A 24,805-nucleotide genomic window follows, 5' to 3' on the forward strand; every position below is an offset into this window, starting at 1 on the left:
CAGAAACTTAGTCAAATTCAAGAAATCTAAAAACTACCACACGGTCAGACAGGAAGTGTGGACGTAAAAAACGTCGGGTTAATTTTTTTTTGTAAACATTTGGAAAAAAATTATTAATAAATTTTATGATTGTTCTTGTTTTTTTAACTAATAATAATATTTGCTTATTTTGGTTTTCGTTAATTTTAGACTGACTAATGCACTCGGTCTAAGGGTTGCTAGACATTGTATAGTTATTTAACCAGCTGTATAATTGGGGAAGGAAGTACAGTTAGCAGAGCCCTGTATTTTACCTGGTACTTGCAGATTTACTGCTATTTTCTTACAATTCCGGCGTTAGTTCAAGAGCCCTATTTATTAACCCTTCACCATAGAGCTGGAAATGAAAAGGGAAAAAAGAAAAACCTCCTCCCCCCTCTAATGTCCAAGTTTGTGCAGCTTTTGTTTAAGGGAAAGAAAGCTTTCAGTGAGTGGTTAGTTTGTGGCTGTGAAAAGTGCGGTGTAGTTTGTTTTTTTTTTTTTTTTTGGAAAAGATTTTCTAATTTTCATGTGCAGTGGTGTAATTTGAGTAGTTTTTCCAAATCAACGACACTCAGCTTGGATGTTTCATGGGCATAAATGATAAGGTATGCAACGTTCGCTCTGAACTTAAAAGCTTTGTGCTTAAAATTTGTACTAAAAATAATCGATTGAAAACAATTTTACTGTCGCTTGTGCATTAGGTATTAGCAAGTATTTCGATCGTATCTGATTTTCAGAATCGATTTTAACTCAAAAATGAAATATTGCACAAAAAAAATATCTTCTGGCTAAAATAATTCGAGCGGAAGTGCCAGCTGATTGAATCGATTTCATAATTTTTTTTAAGTTTTTCTTAAAAAAACAAAAAAACCGTTTCACTTTAAATATTTGTTCAACAATTGCTTAAAATAGGCGCCACGATAGCCTAGAGCGGTTTCAGAAAAGAATCCCGCGTGAAAAACAAAATAGGCATAACTATTTTTTGCTAATTGCAGATTCATAGATCTATAAATTCAGTTCAAATTGGAAAACTTTAATTAAGATCCCTTCTGCGTGATGGTTCACTTCTCTTAAGTGCCATTTCAGTATATTGTATTTTCTTACCACGTGTTGAATAAAATACACATTTTTTTTTTTCAAAATTTGAAGAAAAACAGCCCAGCCTCGGAAGTATAAAGAGGTTTTTAGTAATTTAGCAATTTCTATGTTTTCCTAAATTCCTTGTAAATTGTTTGTACACATACACACACTCGTAGAGGAAACAATTTTCCACGTAAATTCATTGAAATTGTGCGTGTTTCATAGTACTGAACGCTGACCTCAGTCATTGTTTAGATATTATACTGTTTCTGCATAATATTTGATTTTAACAAAAAATACTTGAGCAGCAAGTATATCTGCATGTGTATACCGGAAGTGGAGGCTTTAAAAAAAATTGCTTTTTCACGTTTTCTGTTATCTTGGTTTTATTTTCTTTTATTCGGTCATATCCGGTTGTTAAACCTTGCAAAATATTATGCTGTTTGGTACAGTATAGATGCAAATCCATTGTAAAGGTTAGGCCAAGAACACAGAGACACACGTGTCATCTCTACGAGCTTCTTGTTTTTTTTGGGTGTTAGTTGTAATCATTATCTGTAGTGTGTTCCTAATTAGGGCTGGAACTCCAGAAGGACTCCCATTCTTGGAAGATTTGGCTGCTTTCTCTGTTAGTAAGACTTCTATTGCTTAATTGACGTTTTATTCACAATTCTTCCTTAGTTTAAGGTGCGCCATGGTTATTTACGCCTGGAGCTTTTTGTATCCAATATACTGCCGGCCTCTGGCCAGTGTTCTCTTGCTTAAGACAATGCTGCCCACTCTGCGGACAGTGTGCTGGTGGTAAAAAGCTGCAAAGGAGAGTAACGGCTGGATTAGAAACTTGTATATCCACGTGGGAATTCAGTACGCTAACCACTTAATTTTTAACCCATTCCTTTTATTTACACATTTTTCTTTTGACTTTGTTTTTTTTTGACAAAAGTAAAAAAAATTAGAGTAGATTAAGAAAAATCTAGGTAGAATAGTTTTGTGTAGTTATTGTGCGTGAACTTAAGTGAATAGCAGCGGGGACTACTTGGCGATATTATCTTGCTCTTAAGACAATAGCCCAGTGGTGGGGATGAGGTGTGTGCAGGTTGGCGCATGTATGTGAGTGTGTGTGCACGTCTGTGCATGCCCATTATCCTCCATCAGACAATAAAACTATCTATTATTAGTATAGCAGTGGTATAATGAACTTTTTTTTTTTGTCTCAAGTGTTTACCCTTTTGTAAAATGAGATTCTTTCTCGCAATTAAATGAAAATAATGCAGTTAATCTTTTTTCTCTTTCACTCTGTCTCCTTCTCCTTCTCATTTCTCCCCAAACCCTCGGAGTCTGCCATTCTTTTTACCGCACTATACGGTGTCAGCTGAGTTGTTAACATTTTATATTTTAAAATTATACGTAACCATGGCAAGAGTGTGAAAAAGCTACTTTGTCCTGTGTTTGTTTGCCTTTCCCTTAAGCGATAGACAAATTTCCATGAAAATTTGGCTATTATGCCGCTATTTTGGTAAATAATATTTATTTTAACCAGTATTTCGGTCGGAAAAGATGTAAGACCGCAATTCTGGAAGCTGTCAATAAAAAAAACAGCTTTTTCTGATGCATATTACCATCTAATAGTACTTGTTATCATTCATGATCGACGCTCTAGTTTAGAAATGTGCTTTACACTTAGTACTCATATTTCCCGCATGTCCTTCTTCGACTTTTATTAAATCTATAAATATGCCCTAAGAATTGATACACGAACTACTTGGCTCTCCCAAATAGTTAGTGAATAGACTTTCCACGAATTTTACCGTTCAGTGTAATACAAAGTTCGCTAACAGTAACATAAGTGCGGTTAAATGTGTTTTTAAAGGCGCCACGGTAGCCGAGCGGTTATAGGCTGGACCCGCAATGCTAAGATGTATTGTTGGTTTAGCGGGTTCGATTCCCGGTCTAAATCTTGGTTTTATATTTAATGGTTAATATGAGAAATTTGCAGTAAAGTATGTTAGGCTAGACCCGCAAAGCTTAGATATACTGTTGGTTTAGTGGGTTCGGTTCTCCGGTCTCTAGGCCTTGGATTTTATTTAAAGGTTAATATGAGAAATTTATATTAAAGTATGTTTGGCGGTTATAGGCTAGACCCGCAAAGCTAAGATGTATTGTTGGTTTAGTAGGTTCGATTGCCGCTCTCTAGGCCTTGGATTTTATTTAATGGTTAATATGAGAAATTTACAGTAAAGTATGTTAGGCGGTTATAGGCTAGACCCGCAATGCTAAGATGTATTGTTGGTTTAGTGGGTTCGATCCCCGGGATCTAAACCTTGGATTTTATTTAATGGTTAATATGAGAATTTTATAGTAAAGTATGTTAGGCGGTTATAGGCTAGACCCACAAAGATGTATTGTTGGTTTATTGGGTTCGATTCTCAGTCTAGGCCTTGTATTTTATTTAATGCTTTAATATGAGAAATTCAGAGTAAAGTATGTTTGCTAGTCGCCTCCATCCACGACACCTAATTGTGTAGTTTTACGTAAAGCCCGTCTGAAAAAATAAGCGATTACTTTTTTTTAAATGAGTGTTTAAAGTTCTGAATTGGAAGGAAATTACCCAAGCGGAAATGACTTCTACGATTTTCCGTAAACTTTCGAATCTACATTACACACAAATAGCTTTATAACTTCGCTGTAATCATTTTTCTTGAAAAATTAGTTGTAGCACAGTTCTAAGGTAAGGGATGACGACGCTATGTGCATACTGTATTAAGAATTGCATCTTTGAAAAAAAAAATGCGGAATTTGTTTTTTAAAATAAGTTTAGATTTATCGTCGTAATAGTCGTATGGTATCGATACCGTATCCTTTTTTTTTGGGATGATGTCATGATGCTGCCGTTTTTGAGATCATCGTCACTTTTGAGGCCTTCTTAGAGTATCTTAGTTAACTCGCAACGTCACTGAGCCTGCATCACTTCTAGTAAGGGATAAATCTAAGATCTTTGCCAGCTTATCTATCATTTCTTGTTTCCGTTGTCGCAGTATTATCAAAACCCAAGATTCCTGGTCATTTATTAAGTGTAATAAGAGAAAGAAAAGTTATTTCTATCTGGTATTCTAAAGAAAAAAAAAAACTCCTACAAGGTATTCTATGCTGCCAGATCGCGTTTAAACATTTTCTTTGTGCAAATTTGAATATGGATTATTAATAAGACGGGGTTAATTGAGCTCTATTTCAAAAATATCATTTCTATGTAATGCATGGAATTAAGTTTTCATCTGCAAATATTCCTTTTAAGTCCCATGAAGGAGGAAGATACTTTCATTTCCTGTATTTCGCTGTCGATGTTTCAAAATAAGAGATTTCCAAGTGGTGATATTCTTTTTCGATATCCCATAAAATAATCCCATGGGATGCTCACAATAAATGACGCTAACTTATTGGTTTTGTTTGAATAATTTTTAAAAACAGGACCAGGTTTTAACTGCTATTTATTTTTTTAGAGAGAGAGAGAGAGAGAGATTAATGTTAAAATTGCATGGTGCATTGCCTAAATGCTTGGAAAATAAATTAAAAACAGTATCGTGCAAGATTAACTAAAAAGTGCCAATTCGTTAGGCAGGCAATTTATGTGCGGACAGTAGCTCGGTGTGGCTCAGACCTCGCCAGGTGAACTGCACATCACCCGTCCGTCGTCTTGTCGACCAGGTGGGGAGTCTGCAGGTAGCTCTGATTGGCGGGCACCTATTGGGCCTAGCGCCCACCTCGTTCTAACGTTCACTCCTCCGTATCCCCTCATGGCCATCCCGCCTTCGGTGTCTTATACGTACGTGTATCTAGTCCGTAACGTCACCTAGAATCCCAGGGCCTGTGCTTTTTTTTTACATCTTTGATGCAAGTTCTCCGTTTTTTTTTTTCTCTAATTAGATCTCCAGAAAAGTACCTAGTATCTCTTCTCTGGTCTTTTCGTTTTCTTTTGGTAAATCTTTGTTTTTGTTTTCTTGATTCAGTTATAAAGCCAGTGGATTTATCAGTGCGCGCTTTTTGAGATTAACTGATTCAATTCTAATTCGTGATTTTTTCTTTTATTTTTCTTTTTTTCCCAGTGTTTGCAAATTGTTTTCATCATTGTGTGAAAACCATTGTGATTGCACAAACTTCCATTATTTCATTTTAAGGATGGAATTTCTTATATTCAGTGTTTTTTTCCCCCTTGAATCCAAAGAATTTACTCCTCTTGGCCGTTGAAGAAGATAAGGTAATTTCACAAGGAATAGTTAAAAAGTGAAAACCATCAGTTAAAATTAAGTATTCAAGAAAAATCTTGCGGTAATCTGGTTCAAAACTCGAATAACAGCTTTTCAACATTTAGACAATTTTATTTTGATCTTCATAATTGAAGAAGGACTCCTCAAGTCTATTCTTGGTCACATTCAAGGTCCTACTTACTTCTTCAAGAAGCTGTAAGTGCTACTCGAAGAACATATCAACATCTTAAGCAGTAAGACATAAAAAAAAAAAAATAGTTTAGAATTCATTGTCGACAGTTTTGATTCTTTGTAGATCCTTGATCTTAGGATTGAACCGGAACCCAGATTGGAACCAGTTCTCCCATGAAAGTAAAAAGTGTACGTAAAACAGAACGAACAGAATTACTTCGTATAGGTTCGATTAATTACGTGCAGATAATTTATTCTTATGAGCTGCGGTTAACTGTTAATATGTGAATAAAAGATAAATAAAAAATAAATGCTTCCAGTTATTCCAAAATACGATTAGATTAACCCATTGTTGATTGCGAACAAAATATTGGGTGAATTGTTTGTTGCCATAACTAATTTTGTTGCGTAAAATTTCAATTGATAACTAATTGATTTTCAATTTGATTTAAGTTTCAATTGATTTTTAATTATTATCTGGACCTTAACTAATTTTATGTAACTAATTTAGTTGTAGTTATTAGTTATTACTTTTTGGCCAGGAGTGAATGGATCATTTATGGACGGTTGCACATTCTCTTAAACGTTGTAGTAAATAGAAATGGATCTATCTATGGATTAATCTAACAGACATTGTTCCTTTTGTTTTGTTGCAGAAACTGGAAAGGACTTGAGTAGACCGGAAATGAAAGATGGACAATCAGACATGAGAAGTGATCAAGCTACACAACTGCACCACCATCAGCAGCAAATAACTGAACAACTTTTACAACATCAACGAGAACAGTTAGCAGCAGCTGCCCAACAAGAAGAACGAAACTGTCCATATTGTAATTTTTCCTGCAGTACAGAATCTCAACTACAACAGCACATAATCAATCAACACCAACAACCATCACATCAATCTCAAACGATACATCAGCAACATCAACAACAGCAGACTACGTCAACGCATCAACAGCAGCATCACCAGCAGCAGCAGCAGCAGCAACAACAGCAGCAGCAGCAAAAAGATTTCCAATGTCCATTATGTCAAGATAGTTTTAAAGACAAAGGTTCTCTAGAAAATCACGTGATGCAGATACATTCGGTGAATTCAGAAGGTTTGCAAAGGCTTTTACTGTTAGTGGATCAGTCGCATTGGTTGAATCAGCCACAAACGAGAAATCAGTCTACATCCAGCTCCTTTTCAGACAGAGAAAGAGAAAAAGATGAAGAGAGAGAAGAACAAGAAGAAGCTGAAGATGAACGATGTCAGACATGTAATAGAACTTTTAAGAATATCGATGAATTGTGTACTCATCAGAATGAGTCTGGCCACTTAGAACTGAAACAAACACCTAGTGGTCCTGGTTATCTATGCTGGAAGAAAGGTTGCAATCAATATTTTCAGAGTGCACATGCTTTGCAAATGCATTTCAGAGAAATCCATGCTAGAGGAGGCGCTGGACAGAACATGGCCGTGTCTGAGAAACATGTTTATAAGTATAGATGCAATCAGTGCAGTCTGGCTTTCAAGACGATGGAAAAATTGCAGCTTCATTCACAGTACCATCTCATTAGAGATGCTACTAAGTGTGTTCTTTGTGGAAGAAGTTTTAGATCTATACTGGCGTTGCATAAACACGTGGAAACGGCCCATACAGATCTGTCAGAGGAAGAGGTTGCCGCCTATAAACAAAGTTTGATGAACAACCCACTTCTACTGGCTGGCATAAGTGGCCAGATTCTAGATCCTTCCACAAATGAATTATTGAAACGAGAGAGTATGAAAATGGACACTGAAGATATAGAATCGGATGATGTCAAGGAACAGGATGAGTCGAGCCACCAACCAGAAGGCGATAACAGCGATGATTCTATAGTATACAAAGATCAACAATTTCTAGAGGATTACCTCAATAGTCAAGCTATCGCCGAAGATTCGTACAATGATCCTGCAAGGAAGTATAAATGTCATAGGTGTAAGGTGGCATTTACCAGACAGTCATACTTGACCAGTCACAACAAGACACTGTTGCATAGAAAAGGTGAAAAACTTTCTTATCCGATGGAGAAATATTTGGATCCGAACCGGCCGTACAAGTGCGACGTTTGTAAGGAATCATTTACACAAAAGAACATCCTCCTGGTGCATTACAATTCGGTGAGTCATTTGCATAAATTAAAGAGAGCAATGCAAGAACAACAGCAACTGCAACAGAATAACAACAACAACAATGCAGTTTCACCTCAGGTAGCCGCTGCGGCTGCGCTGGCCGTCCAACTGGGAGTGCCGCCGCCGATGAAGGTGGCCCAAGAAGAGGACGACAAGAAGCCGTACAAATGTAATATATGCAAAGTGGCTTATAGTCAAGGTTCAACGTTGGATATCCATATGAGATCAGTTCTGCATCAGACAAGGGCCTCCAAATTGCAAGATCTTGCTATAACCGGGCAAATAGATTTAAGCAAACCTTTAATCGAACAGCCAGAACCGCAAAAAGCTCAGGACCAGCATAAAAAGTTGATTCAAGACATGCTTGGTTCTTCACCAAAACAACTTCTCTCATCACCGCCTTCCGGAGGTAGTTCTGGATTATCTGGTTCATCGCCGAGTTCGTCTGGACCGCCGCCAGCCGCATCTACGCCAAACTCGGCACCCTCAGTTCCTACTAGTATAAATAACTCAACATCGAACTCTGTGATAGCTTCGTCCCCGAATTCAAGCATGCTTACCTGCAGCCGATGTAATGCGTTGTTCGCTAACCAGGACCAACTCAACACGCATCAACAGTTGTACTGCATGTTCAACAATCCTATGTCCATGTTTCCGCCGCTCCCTACTCCTCCATCTTCTTCCGCTAATCTCTCATCACCCCAGCCGAACAGCAAAACTCCTCCTCCGGTACCGCTTACACCTATGGCAACTCCATCGAACGCCACGGATGAAGCATTTCCTAGAATATCTCTTCCTACTAAGAAATCATCTCAGATGTATAAACATCTGTTGGAAAGCTTTGGCTTTGATCTTGTGATGCAGTTTAATGAAAACCATCAGCGCAGACAAAGGAAAGAGAGAGAAGAAACGGAAAAGCTTCTATCCGAAATCTCTTCGACAACTCAACCCGTTGAAGAGGCTACAAACACTCCACTTATAGAAGAGCAGGAGAAGGTAGAAGTAAAAGAAGAGGAAGAACAGCTGGACGACCTTCCTGAAGTTGCTAAGTCTACTTGTCAACATTGCAATAAAGAATTTTCTAGTGTTTGGGTATTGAAAGCTCATTGCGAAGAAGTTCACAGAGATCTAGTACCTTTGGACTTCCTAGAGAAATATGCCCAACAAATAAAATGTGAGTACGAGAAGAAAGGTGTTCCTGCTCCCACGGTGACGTCAACTACAAATCAAGAAACTTCAACGTCAACCGCCACCACTACTACACCGGAAAAAGATGAAGACAACAAAGAAGCAATCCAAGCTAAAATTGGTATACAGGCACAACAAACTCCTGAAAATGTGACCGCTCCTTCCACTCCAACAGCATCGTCGACACCAGCTTCATCCACAGACTCGCTTCCGGCAACACTTAGCAATTCTCTAGCGGCCGCAGTCGCAGGTATGAGCGGAAACGCGGCAAATATGAACGCCGCTCTTGCTCAGCATATGAACGAAATGCAAGCGGCCCTAAATGTAATGGCCGCCTCGCAATTGCAACAGCAGTTTCAGCAATTCAACCCTATGATGATGGGAATGGCTGGATTAGGCATGGGTCTGCCCTTAGGATTGAACATGCCAGCTCTTGCTGCAATGAATCTACAACCTCCGCTTGTGCCTATGATGATGCCTCCTCCGAATTTCGACTCCATGGTGAATCTTGGGCAAAATCAACCGAACATATTCAATCCTCAAGCAGTGGACGCAGCTGCAATGATTGCCAAACAGCAAGCCATCATGCAGCAACAGCAGCAACAAGCGGTAAGTTTTACTACTTTTCATTTTACAAGTTATGTATTTATTTATTTTTGTAATGTAAAATAATTATTCAAAATTTGGTCAAATAATTTCTAGGCAAGTGCATCTCAACAGAAACGTGCTCGAACTCGCATTACGGACGATCAGTTGAAGATTCTCAGAGCTCACTTTGACATAAATAACTCCCCTTCAGAGGAACAGATCAATGACATGGCAGCACAAAGCGGCTTGCCACCAAAAGTAATTAAACATTGGTTTAGAAATACACTCTTCAAGGAACGTCAAAGAAATAAGGATTCTCCTTACAATTTTAATAATCCTCCATCAACTACCCTCAACTTGGAAGAGTATGAAAAAACTGGTGAGGCTAAGGTGACGCCGTTGACCCCTGAGGAACAGCAGCAAGCGTTAACTCCTCAAGCCAAAGAACCGGCGAAAACTGCTCAACCAGCGAATAGTAAACCTTCGCCGTCACCTGTTCCTCCATCTCCTCAACCGCCGCCTTTTCATCAGCAGCAGGGGTTTCCGCACCCCGATATGATAAAAACGGAACCAAGAGAGCAGGATCCTGAACCGCAGGATGAGAAGCCTCAGTTCAATCACAATCCAATGCAATCACCCGTCAGTCCTAATGAAAGGATGAACATAATTACGTCACGTAATAATTCCCCAGAGAATCTTACACTAACATCAATTATCTCTTCTCAGTTGGGCTCTAACGTCACTAGCATGCAACAATCAACAATGACGTCACCTCACCCAAACATGCTACCACCGCCGAAACTAACACCACCAAACTTCCCCCCGCCAAATCACCAACAAATAAATTTGCCAAATTCACAAGACTGTTTCACGCACGCAATGATGGGCAATAATGGCGGAGGTTCCGGCGGTTCTACTGGGAAGCGAGCCAATAGAACACGGTTCACTGATTATCAGATAAAAGTTTTGCAGGAGTTTTTTGAAAATAATGCATATCCAAAGGATGATGATCTCGAATATCTATCGAAACTATTAAGTCTAAGTCCTCGAGTTATAGTTGTGTGGTTTCAAAACGCTCGCCAAAAAGCAAGAAAAGTTTACGAAAATCAACCTCCGGTGGAATTATCGCCTGGAGTTGATGAAACTGGTGCTGGAAGATTCCAAAGGACGCCGGGTTTAAATTATCAATGTAAAAAATGTTTGCTGGTATTTCAGAGATATTATGAACTGATAAGGCACCAGAAGACCCATTGTTTCAAAGAAGAAGACGCCAAGAGATCGGCTCAGGCTCAAGCGGCTGCGGCGCAAATAGCTGCAGTACTATCTTCTGAAGATTCCAACTCCTCGACAATAATTGAACAAAGCGCACAACACAGTCTTGCTGCATTGTCTAACAGCAGCAATCCGTCTACACCAGCCGCTCCAGTCACCCCAACACCTTCTTCCCAGAATATGTTCCCTCCATCGCCAGTTCCTAACACTACAACGACGCCAACACCCGATGGAAAGGATAATTTTCAGTGTGATCATTGCAATTTAGTTTTTCCAAGATTTGAACTTTGGCGAGAGCATCAGCTAGTACATATTATGAATCCAAATCTTTTCCCAACATATCCTCCTGACAGTCCTTTTGGAATTCTCCAGCAACACGCCCAAATGCAGCAGCAGCAGCAACAACAACAACAACAGCAGCAACAACAACAACAGCAGCAGCAACAATCACAAAACCAACAACAACAGACGCAATGTCAGCAGCAACAACAGCAGTCCCCACAACAGTCACAAAGTCAACAACAACAACAGACAAGTCAACAACAAAAACTGAGTCTTGATGCGCTAAATCCTAATACCCCACACCCTCTCATTTCAATGCTCGCCTCCAACAAACGTAAATTCGACGAGTTCGAGGAGACCAGTGAAAAAGAGGGCGAACAACCAAAAGATAAGAGGCTAAGGACAACCATTCTACCAGAACAATTGGATTACCTTTATCAAAAGTATCAAATTGAAAGTAACCCTTCAAGGAAGATGCTTGAGAATATTGCTCGTGAGGTTGGTCTTAAGAAGCGAGTGGTGCAAGTTTGGTTCCAGAATACCAGGGCTAGGGAAAGGAAAGGACAGTTTAGGGCTCATTCGCAGGTAATTAATAAAAGATGTCCTTTCTGTCCTGCGCTTTTCAAAGTCAAATCTGCCCTGGAAAGTCATTTAACAACTAAACATGCAGATCAGTGTTCCAGAGGTGAAATAAACATTGATGCAATTCCCGACGAAGAATCTACCACCGATGCTGCAAGCTTTCAGGATAAGTTTAGCAGTATAATGCCACCAATGTTTTCACAATTCAACGATGTTGAAGGTTCCTTAAAGAAATATTACGAAGAATCTATGAAGAGGTATATGAGTGAAGCATTGCAGAATGGTAAAGAAGCTGCTGATCTGACGATGAAGAAAGAAGGTGAAAGTGGAGATTGTCCTCTTGATCTCAGCAAGCCAGTGGATTTAAGTAGACCTATGAAACTATCCTTGGAGCATATGATGATGGATCAGGGTCCATTGACGGATCTAAGTGAACGAAGTCTTTGCGACGATGATAGCGTATCCGAGTGTACGGACAATATGGAAGATGAGTCTAATCCAACATCTCCAGCCTCGAGTACACAAAGTCAACAGCATCAGCATGCCAAATCAAAGAGGTTTCGCACGCCAATGTCCGCCATACAGGTGAAACTAATGAAAACGCTATTCAGTGACTATAAAACACCAACGATGGCAGAATGTGAGATGCTCGGCAGGGAAATTGGACTACAGAAAAGGGTGATCCAAGTTTGGTTTCAAAATGCTAGAGCAAAAGAAAAGAAGTACAAAGCAGCTTTACAAAGTTTAGGCGGTCCAACCACTGAACAGACTGAACGACCACCTGAAGAGTGTAAATTTTGCCAATTTAAATATTCCCATAAATATTCCGTACAGGATCATATTTTTACTAAAAAACATATAGATATGGTTAAGTCCTATTTAGAAAGTTCATTGGTTAAAGACTCTGAAGGGGATTTTACGGTGCCTTCGGCGCCAGGAGCTTCCGGCGAGAGTAATAACAACCACAGCACGCAACAGCAAATGGCCCAGTTGCAGATGCTGCAGCAGATGGCTGGTCTTGCCATTCCCAAGGAGGGCAAAGAACAGCAACAGCCCACTGCAGAGGATATTGCGCTTCTGCAACAGCTCTATGGTGTGGCCAACTATCCACAGGGCTTCATCCATCCGGCGCTACTTTCAGCCACCGGTGAGTAAAACGTTCAACCAACATATTTATATACTCCCCATTTTTTACCGCAATGCTTCCCAAAAGTCGTCTTATCATTTATCCCAATTTTATTTTTTCAGTTCCGGTTCAGAGCCCGCATTAGGGTTTTCCACCATATTTTTTTTGGTTTTTCATCTCATTTTTCCCTTTAAATTTGAACGCCTTTTTTTTTAAATGCATGATGTATTTCCGTTAACTGTGTATTTTATGTCTGTTTATTCATGAATGTCGTCTCTGTTTGAATGCTCGAGTTAAAACTTATTTTTCTTGGATACCATTTTGAAAACTACATAGATTTTTTCATCAAAGATAATTTGGAAAATATCAACCTAGAAGTTGAAACAAAATAAAAAAACTAAATCTAAGTTAATATCAAAACTCGAATATAGAAGGAGGGGTCTTATTTTAGAATCAGAGTCCTTCATTATGTCCACAAGTTTTCTGGCTTTATGAACAGTATTTCGGCTCTTCCAATCGATAAATATTATGGATCGATATAACTGTTTTGATACCTGAAATTTCTGATGCTGTGCTTGTTAACAGTTTTCTTTACTGTTCAATCACAGAACTTTTCAGTTATTATTTTTATCTTTTGTATGAAAGAGAGGTTAGTTTTCTCCGCTTTAAAGATCTTAAAACAAAAAACAAAAAAATTCTCCATTTCTTGCTTTTTTCTTATTTATTAACTACGCTGTCTTACGCCCCCCCCCAAAAAAAAACGTAACATACAGCCAAGTATTACTGTCTAGCGATATCCAGGGTTCACTTCCCCTAACCGGGCGGCAGTGCCACAGTATTTTCTCATCAATCCCCCCTCTAGCCCCCCCCCGCATACAGCCCTAGGATATTCTCTCCCCCTCCACCAGGAGATATGGGGACGCGCAATACCCACCACAATCTAGGAAAATAAAGATATTAATAGTTGAAGCTGGGGTAATCCTGCCGTGGCCCCGGACCCCATTGATTCTAATACGCACACACTCATCACTATTACGTACACACACAAAAACCATTGCTCTAGCCAAAACACGAAATCGTCATCTTTTTTTTTTCACCCTCATGCCATTTTTTAGTTTGAATTTTTTTTATTATTTATACTTTATTAATTTATTATTTATTTTTCTTTAAATCAAGTTTGTATTTATTTTCTTTTATTTTTTATTTTATTTATTCTCGGTTTTTTTGTTTCTAGGTATATAAATATTAAACAGAAGAGCAACAACACTTTGTTTATACGTGTAAATTATTTCTATACATAAGAAAAAAATTTTTATATAAATAATATATATATATAAATATTGTTTTATATGTGTTGAATAGATAAAAAATTTAGTTAATTTTTTTTTTTATTTGTATATTTATTTAAAAGAATAAATCGCAATTGATCTAAATGTTCCTAAATAGTTATTTAATTAAAAGTAAAAACAGCCAAGAGAATTTTAGTTCCGCCTAAAAATGTATTATTTGATTGTTTATAGTATTGTAGAGAAATTTATACATAAATATATATATATGTTGTAACAAGAAAAGAGAGAGGAAAAAAAAGTGGAGAAAATTGTTGAAAAAAGTGCATTTTTAAAAATATTTTTCCAATTTACGAAAAAAGAAAAAAAAACTTTAAAAAAAAAAAAAATTAATAAAGTAAGAAATTTGTATTATATTGTAAAAAAAACAAAAAAAATGTTAGCTCGCGAGGGCTGTGCTTTAGTTTTAAATATTTACGGCGAATTAGCCGCGTTAAAAAACAAAGAATTTAAATTCTTTACAAAAATTTAAAAAAAAAAAAAAGTATTTAAAAGAATTAATTAATAATAATTAAAAAAAAAAAATTACGAATAAACGCTTAATAAATCATAATTGTGTTTTATTTTTTTTTGTTTCATTATTCTTTCATTTATTTTTTTTTTTATTTATTTATTTTTTTTTTTATTTCAAAAAAAATAAAAATAAAATCCCTTCCTCTCTTCGAAAAACGCGGAGACTTGGGAGAGAGAGAATGCAGGTATGATTTATTAATTTTTTTTTTTTGTTTAAATTTAATTTATTTTTTCATATTTATGATTCTTTTCTTCTTTATTTATTCATTTATTTATTTTTTTCCTTTCAATTATTGGAGGAATAATTGATAATAAATGGCATGTGGGTGACGATTTGTGATTTGGTGTATTGAAAAGTGCATGGTTCTTTTTTGTTTTGTTTTGTTGTATAGTACTTCTGTTTGTGTGTACTTCCTTTTAATCTTGGTTCATTTTTCTTCCTTACAGTTCTTCAATTTCACAATTTTCAACTACTTAGAGATGTACTGTACTATATTTCGCGTATAATGACAAAACATTTTCTTCACGCACTAATTATTATTTAATTTAATGTATTTATTATTTTTAGTAAATTAACTAAAAGCATTCTATTAATTAAAAAGACCTTTTTAAGTGGATGAAGAACAACTTAGTTCTTACAATTTTTATTTTTAATATACCAAAGATTCAAAAAATAAATAAGTAATCAAAAAGAATTGCGTGTAATTGATTAAAAAGAAAACAAACTAACTAAAAAGTTGCTGAAACTTCAAGTTCTATAACAATAAGACAATTTTCTTTAAAAGTAATTATCTTTTATTGAATCCTTAATAATTAGATCTACAGTTCACTTAAGCTTTCATTGTTCATCACAGAAAAGCAGCTTTTATGATGTGTAAAGGATGATAAAACTTTTTTTTAAAAAAAAATCAAGCCTGAATGTTCTGTATATAACCTATATAAGACGCCACGATAGCCGAGCGGTTAAGAGACTAGACCCGCAATGCTAAGATGTATTGTTGGTTTAGTGGGTTCGATTCTCGGCCTAGGCTTTGGATTTTATTTAGTGGTTAATATGAGAAATTTACAGTAAAGTATGTTAGGCGATTATAGGCTAGACCCGCAATGCTTAGATGTATTACGGTACTAGTCTGGTTCTGTATCTTTTATGGTTAATATGAGAAATTTACAGTAAAGTATGTTAGGCGATTATAGGCTAGACCCGCAATGCTTAGATGTATTACGGTACTAGTCTGGTTCTGTATCTTTTATGGTTAATATGAGAAATTTACAGTAAAGTATGTTAGGCGATTATAGGCAATGCTTAGATGTATTACGGTACTAGTCTAGTTTTGTATCTTTTATGGTTAATCTGAGAAATTTACAGTAAAGTATGTTTGCAACTGACATGTGACTAATTGTGTAGTTGGACGTTAAACCTGCCTTAAAAAAATAGGCATTATTATTACTTGATATATGTTAAAGTATACTTTTACCCCGTCAAGTGGCACAAAATTAAGTGATATTTTTCAAAGAATGCCAAACAAAGAAATAAATAAATAAATAAAATAAAATATTTAAAAAAAGCAGTAGATCATTAGACTGTGAGAGATCCAATCCGCTAATATTTTTTATATGCGTAATTTTTACTGCTAGTCAAAAAAGAGTTTGTGTGGGACAAATTGCCGAGATTCTGTGAGAAGATTCTGTGGGGCTGGAACTGCCTAGCAGATCCTGAGAGCAACATTTCTATTTCTTATAACTTAGATATGGTCCTGAGCTAGCGATTACAGAGAACAGGAAAACTTTCTTTTTTTTTATGAGTAAGGTATATCCACGGAGTAGAGGATTTCCAGTAGAAGGAGAGCCCTTGACAGTTGGGGAAAGTAGGCGGATATTTGAGAATAGAGGATCCTGGAGGAGCAAAGGCTGGATTCGGAGAAAAACATAAATTTAAAATTTGACAATTCTGCAGCGATATTTTCTTTTCCAGCAACTGGCAATAGGAAACCTGACGGTTAGTGTCTTACACTATTACTAATTTTTCTTTAACCATTAATTTCTTTATGAAATCTATCCCCCTTAAAAAGCAAACGTGAAGCCAAACAATATTGTGAATGAATAGTCCAATCGCTAAAAAAAAACATAATCCGTTAATAGTGTCTGTAAAGTTCACTTTATTCCCTGTGGAAATTCCTTAGTTAATTTTTTATTATTCTTCTCCCTGTTTGAAAATCGTTAAGTTCTGCACTGAAACATGAAGTCCTTGAGGATGTAGCTATTGTAGTTGCAAGAATTAAGAATCTCGCCTGTGGAGGGGGGATCTGTTAAAATGTGCCCCAAAGGTTTCAGATGAAAAGCATTGTTAGGTCTACAGCATCCCAATATAATCAGCTTCCTTTTGTTATTTTTCCTTTAAACTAGAAAGAAAACAATTTCTTCTTTATGGAAATCTCCTTCATCCAATATGCTTCTTTGCCCAATTTCTTGTATCTTGATCAATGAAGGAAAATTAATGCTGTAATTTTCCGGAGTTTAGAAAAAGCCGGAAAAAAAGAAAAAAATGATCAGCATGAATATAAATAAGAACGCGGAGATAATGGTTTGTTGTTAATGGGTCGGTGAATGTTTCCGGATTGTGCGCCTCCATGTTTTATCTCTGTCTCTCTCTCTCTCTCGCTTCCTTTTCTTTGCATTGTTTCCTCGGATAATTGCTTTTCTGTTTAAACATTTTAATTATAAACAATTGTTTTCGTTCTTCAAAAAATAGGCGATCGTCTTTTTTTTTAAAGTAATTTTCTCCCTACTTTGTATTCGTCCAGTTTTATATTTTCACCGGAAGTATCCGGTTTTTTAGGTCTCACAAATCCGCAAAAGTGGTTTTTACAAAAAAAAAAAAAATGGTCTTCGGAGTGTTTATATTTATTTACAATCCATTTTAACTCATAAACGTAAAATTGTTGAAAGTTCAAATTTAATATTTAGCTTAAGTAGCAAACGTTATTTGCTACAATAAGGATTTTTGGTCAAAATCTCTCTACTGGGAGTGCCGCTTTATTGAACCGATTTTCAGGCGCCACGATAGCCTAGCGGTTAAAGGCTAGACCCGCAATGCTAAGGTGTATTGTTGGTTTAATGGGTTAGATTCCCAATCTTTTAGCGTTGGATTTTATTTAATGTTTAATGTGAGAAATGTGTAGTCAAGTATGTTAGGCGGTTATAGGCTAGACCCGCAATGCTAAGATGTATTGTTGGTTTAGTGGGTTCGATTCTCTGCTATAGGCCTTGGATTTTATTTAATGGTTAATAAAAGGAATTTTACAGTAAAGTATGTTTGCTAGTCGCCTCCTTTCACGACACCTAATTTGGTAGTTGGACGTAAAGCCCGTCTGAAAAAATAGGCAATTACTTTACTTTTATAAAATATCGCCATTGACTTTAATTTCATTAATTGAGCTAAAACAAAAGCCGTGTATATGTTGAAGCCATATTTATTTTATTTTTGGTTTTAACCAAGTGGTTTATATAGAATTTATAGTTTCTTATGAATAAAATATTAGCTGGAAATTTATTAGCATTTAAACTACATGAAGTTAATAGAATTTGGCAGACAAGCGGTTATTATTTTTGCGCTTTATCAGATTTATTCAAAAATGGAACTTTTAAGTTATGTTTTTTCTATATACGTATATATAAGAAAATGATGCATTAAATTCCCTAAGATCAAAGAGTTCTCTGTATGGTTTAGCATACATCCCAGCACAACCATGCTTTGTGCGGTTTTTCTTTTCATTTTGGAAACGCTCATTTACAAGCGTAAAACAGAATAACACAAAACACATCTCCCCCCCTTCTTCTCTCCTCTCAGTTACAAGGTAAAAAAAAAATAAAATAAATGAATTCTTTAGAAAGCAAAGTTGTCGGCTAGCACGCGACAACTCTTAACCGCTCTGTTGTTAGAGAACCTCAGGGTCTCCCTCTTTTAGCTTTTGGTGTTCCAGCTTATTTGCATGCTTAGGGGTACTTTAAAAGTTCCGCAACTTCACTCTTTGTCTCCCTCTCTCTTAGTTTTATTCTTTTTACTTTGAAATTTTATTCTTAAATTTTTTTCTCTCCCACTTTTCTATTTTATCTATTTGACAGAGCAGAGAATGAAGAACCCTTTAAGTAAGTGTAAAAGGGTAAACGCGTGCCTTTTTTTCTTTTTTAGTACCTTATTACCTTCACACACAAGTGGCCTGCAACACTGTGGATATTCTTCGCCCTTTTGTCATGTTAATAAAGGAAGCGGGCACTAAACAAGCGACAAACAATAAAGTCGGTTGTCATGAAGAGTAAGTACGTAATGAATAATAACACACAGAGATTGAAGTGTGTACATACATTTGTGTACACATTGTTTTGTTTATAAAAACAAAAGAAAAACTAACTTTTTTGTTTTTTCCTTTTTTTCTCCTTCTCCTCCTTGGTCCAGCTGTTAAGAAGCTTGCAACCCCAGAGTCTGAAGTTTCCTATTTTCTTGGGCATTATCACGCCACTTATTTTACTTTCTTTAACTTTACTGCGGATCACGTTTCTTCCTCCTACTTCTTCTTCTTTTTCCTTCGTCTTTTGTGGAAAAACTGGTGAAATTGAATTTTCCAGCACAAATAAGCGGGTAACAGATAATTCGTAGAAAGTTACTAAAATTGCTTAATAAAGATTTTTTTTTTTTTTGGTTCACAATGAACTTCGGAAAATAGAGTAGTCTAGCGTCGGGATAATAAGCCAGCTAATTTATCGAGCGATTGTGGAGGATTTTCCGAGCCACTTTGTGATCAGAAAATTGCTTTTATGGTAAATCTCGAACGAGATATCTTAGACCTATATCTAGAACTGTCAACAATAAATATCAATAATAAAGCTCGAATTAATATGTATAGTTGGTTTAGTAGGTTCGATTCCCGGTCTTGCATTTTATTTAATGGTTAATAAAAAGAAATTTACAGTAAAGTAAATTTCTCCTACAACTCCATGATGAGAGCCAAGTGATGTCAAAGAGTGTGCGAGTGATGGGGCTTCGGATTCGTTGAACTAATGAACAATAATAAAACTGTTAATAAACATGCGCTTTTTTGCTCATTCCATAAATGTACGTAGGCGCCACGATAGCCGAGCGGTTATAGGCTAGACCCGCAATGCTAAGATGTATTGTTGGTTTAGTGGGTTCGATACCCGGTTTTCTAGGCCTTGAATTTTTATTTAATGGTTAATATGAGAACTTTATAGTAAAGTATGTTTGCTAGTCGCCTCCGTCCACGATACCTAATTTGGTAGTTGGATGTAAAGCCCGCCTGAAAAAATAGGCTATTACTTTACTTTAAACAGATGGTATTGCTAAAATTCTAATTTTCCTTCTTATTCTATATTCGGTCGGTGTAAGGATTGCGATCATGCTGGAAATTAGAAATCGAGTTTTACCCTTGAAATATCGATTTTATGATTCCCCCTAGAGTCCAGGAGTTTTCTCTCTCTCTCTCTCTCTCTCTCTGTGTGTGTGTGATAACAAGAATATTCCAAAATTAATGAATTCGCAAGAAGATGATATTTTAGATTGACGATTTGGTTCTTCCAGGAGCTTTTGTGTCCTCCAGCAATCAAACTTACTTCCCCCCACCGCCCACGAAAGTGCCAAATCACTCAATGGATTTTTTAATTTTCTTTATTTTTAGATTTCCTGGAAAATGGTGCCGATTAGTTTTTTTATAACATATTTTCTCGAAAATTCTATCCAGGGCACTTTTAGAAAGTAAAGTGTAGTTTTCCTTTAAAGTGCGGTCCTCTGACTGTGCCTTCTTGTATGGTCCAGGTGACTTGTAAGGTTCTGTGTCTTGTTAAGAGGTTCCTGAATGGGCATTTTTCCCCTTTTTTTTACTGGGACTTGTATTTTTCTAAAAGAAACTTCTCTTTGGATAATTAAACGTTTTCTTTGGAAAATTCATTCTGGAAAGGGAAGAAATTGGAAATTACTCAAATTGAAAAAAGGGTTTAGAATAAGGACAACTTGCCGAGGAGTTGGTTTGCACCAGATTCTTTTTTTGCAGAAAATAAAACTTCACTGAGATCTTATAATTGCAGATCTCCAACTAAGATAACCTTAATTTCATCCAGAATCCATTGAAGCGTAAATTTAGGGCCGTATTAGTTTACTTGTTGTTACCATCCATATGCACTCTTTTTACTTTAATGTTACGACGTAAACAATGGATTGGTATGTTTTCAGAAAAGAAAAAGGAGAAATGGCTAGGTAGAACACTATAAAACTGAACTATTTTTCCCATCCTCAGTTTGAGTCGAGGAGGGCCATTGTTGGTTATATTGAACCCTGACGATGCCCAAATAGTAAAAGAACAATACTCATCACCCATTTCCCATCACTAAAACTTATTGGTTGAAGTATTTACCTATTTCTTGTGCCCTAGCATGTACCTACCCCCGCTATCCCTCATCTCTTACTTCTTCCATTCTCGCCCTGCAATCCTATATCTCTATCTTCCTCTCTCCTTCTCTGGTACCAGGTTTTTGATACAATGGAAGGTACACTAGGCAAAATACCTGGGGTATCCGCATACACATACACACACTGTAAAAGGGATTGATGGGCTCTTTGTTAATTCCCTATAGGTTTTTGCTCATAAGAGTTCCAATGTGTACAATTAGCTGACGATTGTCACCCCTAAGGGGTCTCGTCCCTTGTGTTAAAGGGTGCTGGGATAGTTTTGCTAGTAAAACTATTTGAGTGAGAGAGAGAGAAACATAGTTTTGAGAAAGATAGAAAATATTGCTAGCATTCGACACTATGAGAGATATAAAGCAGATGCGATGCCCTAAACTATGATTCGTTCCCAGTGAAAAATTATCCTTCTTCATTAGAATCCATTGTGGTCCAGAGATGGGTGACACTTACGATTTATCATCCTCTGCTGAATTCTTTTTCTTTTTTGTATTCTTTCTGATTATTATTATTTTATTTTTTTCTGTTCATTCGGAAAGTTTTGTTCATGTTAGGAAGATTTATTTTTAGAAATAAATCTTATTTATTTTGGTAACTATAATCTTGATGAGTAATTATTTTTCAAGCTAGTTCATTGGTAAACCTATATTTCTTTCATTGGTCAGGTAGTTAATAAATTCATTGGTTCTTAAATAGTTACTATTAGCAATGTAGCCAATTATTATAGTTAAGCAAAGTAGAAAAAGAATACTATTAAAAAAAAGGCGCCACGATAGCCGAGCGGTTAGAGGCTAGACCCGCAATGCTAAGATGTATTGTTGGTTTAGTGGATTCGATACCAGGTCTTAGGCCTTGGATTTTATTTAATGGTTAATATGAGAAATTTATAGTAAAGTATGTTAGGCGGTTAGAGGCTAGACCCGCAATGCTAAGATGTATTGTTGGTTTAGTGGGTTCGATTGTCAGTCTCTAGGTCTTGGATTTTATTCAATGGTTAATATGAGAACTTTATAGTAAAGTATGTTTGTTAGTCGCCTCCGTCAATGATACCTAATTGGTAGTCGGGCGTAAAACCCGCCTGACAAAAATAGGCAAATACTTTACTTTTGACGGCTGAGGAGGTCAACTTCTAAGTATGTTATAAATTAGGGGATGTGATATAATATCCGATCTACGGAAAATTAACGAAATAATTTTTAATATCCCTTGGTGTAAAACCGTTTTGTTAACAATTATATTTCTTTATTGGGCACATGCGCAGCTGCGTTTCCCAAATGTAAGCATACAGTCCAATCTATCATTAGACTTCTTGGCGGTACCTCTGACCTGATTACAAAGGGGAAGCTTGTTACATGTATCCGTCACAGAACGGTGTGCAACACACTTATTTCGGTAATGTTCATGATTTAAACATATTCATGGACAGTTAGGTCCCATGTATGGATCCTGGCCACGTGTACTGCAGAAGTAAAGTAGAAAGAGGGCGTACCCTCTCCTTAGATGCAAATCACAAATAGCTTGTATACAATTGAAATAACAAAAAAAAAAATAGTTCTCCACGTGTCCTTTTTTAAAAAATATTCACCGTGCGGTTACGGCGTTTTAGAATTTATAAAAGGGTTATTGTTGATTTCTAATGCAAATGCGAAGTGTGTGCTTGGAGGCTTCATTTTCCAACGATTATACGTTTTCATTGTTGACAAATTACTGCAATGTAAAAGAGAAATTAAGGTAAAATGTGTTCGCGCCATAAAATTTTCTTTTGAACTTAGCGTGAATACAACAACTGAATACATTGGCGGGGGGGGGGAAGAGAGAACTCGACGGTTTAACTGGTTGTGGCTGACTTTAGCTCACCGTTCTGTCTGTGAGTTCTACCGGCTTTTAAGAAACTTGGGGTGGGTGTTGGTCTAGCGCTTATAAGCGTGGCTTTGTCAGTTAGAATCTCGCGTATGACTACTTTTTATTTGTTAGAAAAAAAAATCGTTTATAGTGAAGTATGAGCTTCCGCCCCGTCCACGACACCTGATTGGTAGTTTAGTCTTAAAGTACCACCTGAAAAAATTGGCGATTACTTTTTATAAGAAATTTTGTCAATATCTTTATTGTCTTATCTCTCTTATCAAATTGAGCCCAAGTTGAACCCCGGGGCTCTATCCCGGATGGTGATTGTGTAAGTTCATTAAAATTTACAAATATCATGCCAATTGAATGCATCTATCTAAAAATTATTATAATTATTAAAACAGATTTCTTTTCTTCGTAATCATTATTAATATTATTGCTAAAAAAGTATAACAGTAAAGCAATTGCCCATTTTTTTTAGGCGAGCTTTACGTCCAATTACCATTTAGTTGTCGTGGACGGAGGCGCCTAACGAACATACTTTACTTTAAATTTCTCATAATAAACATGAAATAAAATCCAAGGCCTAGACCAGGGGTAATCGAACCCACTAAACCAACAACACATCTTAGCATTGCGGGTCTAGTCTATAACCAACTAACATACTTTACTACAAATTTCTCATATTAACCATTAAATGAAATCCAAAGCCAAGACTAGGGGAATCGAACCCACTAAACCAACAATACATCTTAGCATTGCGGGTCTAGCCTCCTAACCGCTCGGCTATCGTGGCGCCTATTATTATTATTATTTTTTTTTTTTTCTGTCTTTTCACTTATTATTCGGCATTATGTATGAACCAATCCTTAAAAACAAATTTATTAATTTCGCTAAATATATTTTCTAATAAAAAATATTTCTATCAACATCTAATTAGAAATTCTTGCAAAAACATGCTGTAAAATATTATTAGTACCAAAACTATTAACTTGTCCAATTATTTTATTATTGGTGTTTATTATTTTGTGGTTTTTATGATGAATTTACGAGATATGATAAATTAGGTGAATGATGGTTATTGGTAGTCATTAAATATGTTTTTAATTACATTGAAAATAGGAGTTTTTCTTTTTTAATTTTTTTTTTTGTATTAATTTTAAATAAGGTAGTAACTGTTTTTTTGGTAGCTCATTATGTTTTTAGGCATAAAAAAAGAGGTTATTTTTTGGGAGGAAAAGAAATTATTAATTTGTGAGCGATTCTTCAATCTTATCTAGAAATCTAAATCTCTTTCAGTTTGAATATGAATAATTTTTTTTTTTATTATTGTTAACTGGAATTCTATCCATTTGGTTAACTCCATAAATCTGCATAACTCTTATTAGAACAACAAAATAAAAAAAAAAAAAAATTTCATCATGTATAATAAATGCTTCAACTAACGGGAGAGTCTTATGTTCCAACAGTAAAATACAAATCACTTCACTGCACAACTGCATGAGTAGATTACTGAATGCATAATTTAGTAAGAATAGAAAGAAGAAAAAAATTAAATAAAATAAAAATAAAAAAAAAGACGAAACGTACAAAATAAATAAATAAAAATAAATACACAAAATAAGGAGAATAAAAATTGTTTAAATATGTATCATGGCGCAGGAGTAAAACATACGCTGTTGCAATACAAAATGGTCGGTTAATGGGGGACTGAGTTAGACCAGCCGCACAGAATTCAAATGAATCTAATCCCAAATAGAACTGTTCTATTCTTTTGTGAAACTCTTTGCGAAGGATGACAGTCAATCTACGTCCGTCCTCTCTCGCACTGAGTGGAAATTCATCTATCCAGGCGCTCATTTATTTGCTTCTCTTTTTATTGCCTTTAAATTCTGAATG

The 24,805-nt window shown here is 36.1% G+C and overlaps 1 protein-coding gene across 9 annotated transcripts in view; it reads left to right on the plus strand.

Moving 5' to 3' along the window:
- zfh2 (Zn finger homeodomain 2) overlaps positions 1-24,805 on the plus strand; it is a 441,349-nt gene that overhangs the window by 282,142 nt on the left and 134,402 nt on the right. For 8 of the 9 annotated variants that reach the window (XM_074112507.1, XM_074112499.1, XM_074112501.1 and 5 more), the window contains 2 exons: positions 6,191-9,489; positions 9,583-12,751. In XM_074112507.1, the coding sequence (XP_073968608.1) occupies positions 6,191-9,489; positions 9,583-12,751 (6,468 nt within the window). Of the gene's footprint in view, positions 1-6,190; positions 9,490-9,582; positions 12,752-13,964; positions 24,416-24,805 lie in introns of those variants that run through there. The other variant, XM_074112508.1, reaches the window with a different exon arrangement.

The sequence above is a fragment of the Rhodnius prolixus genome, unplaced genomic scaffold (genome assembly GCF_049639745.1).
Source record: "Rhodnius prolixus isolate KJV_2025 unplaced genomic scaffold, Rpr scaffold_1, whole genome shotgun sequence".
In the NCBI taxonomy this organism is placed as follows: domain Eukaryota; kingdom Metazoa; phylum Arthropoda; class Insecta; order Hemiptera; family Reduviidae; genus Rhodnius; species Rhodnius prolixus.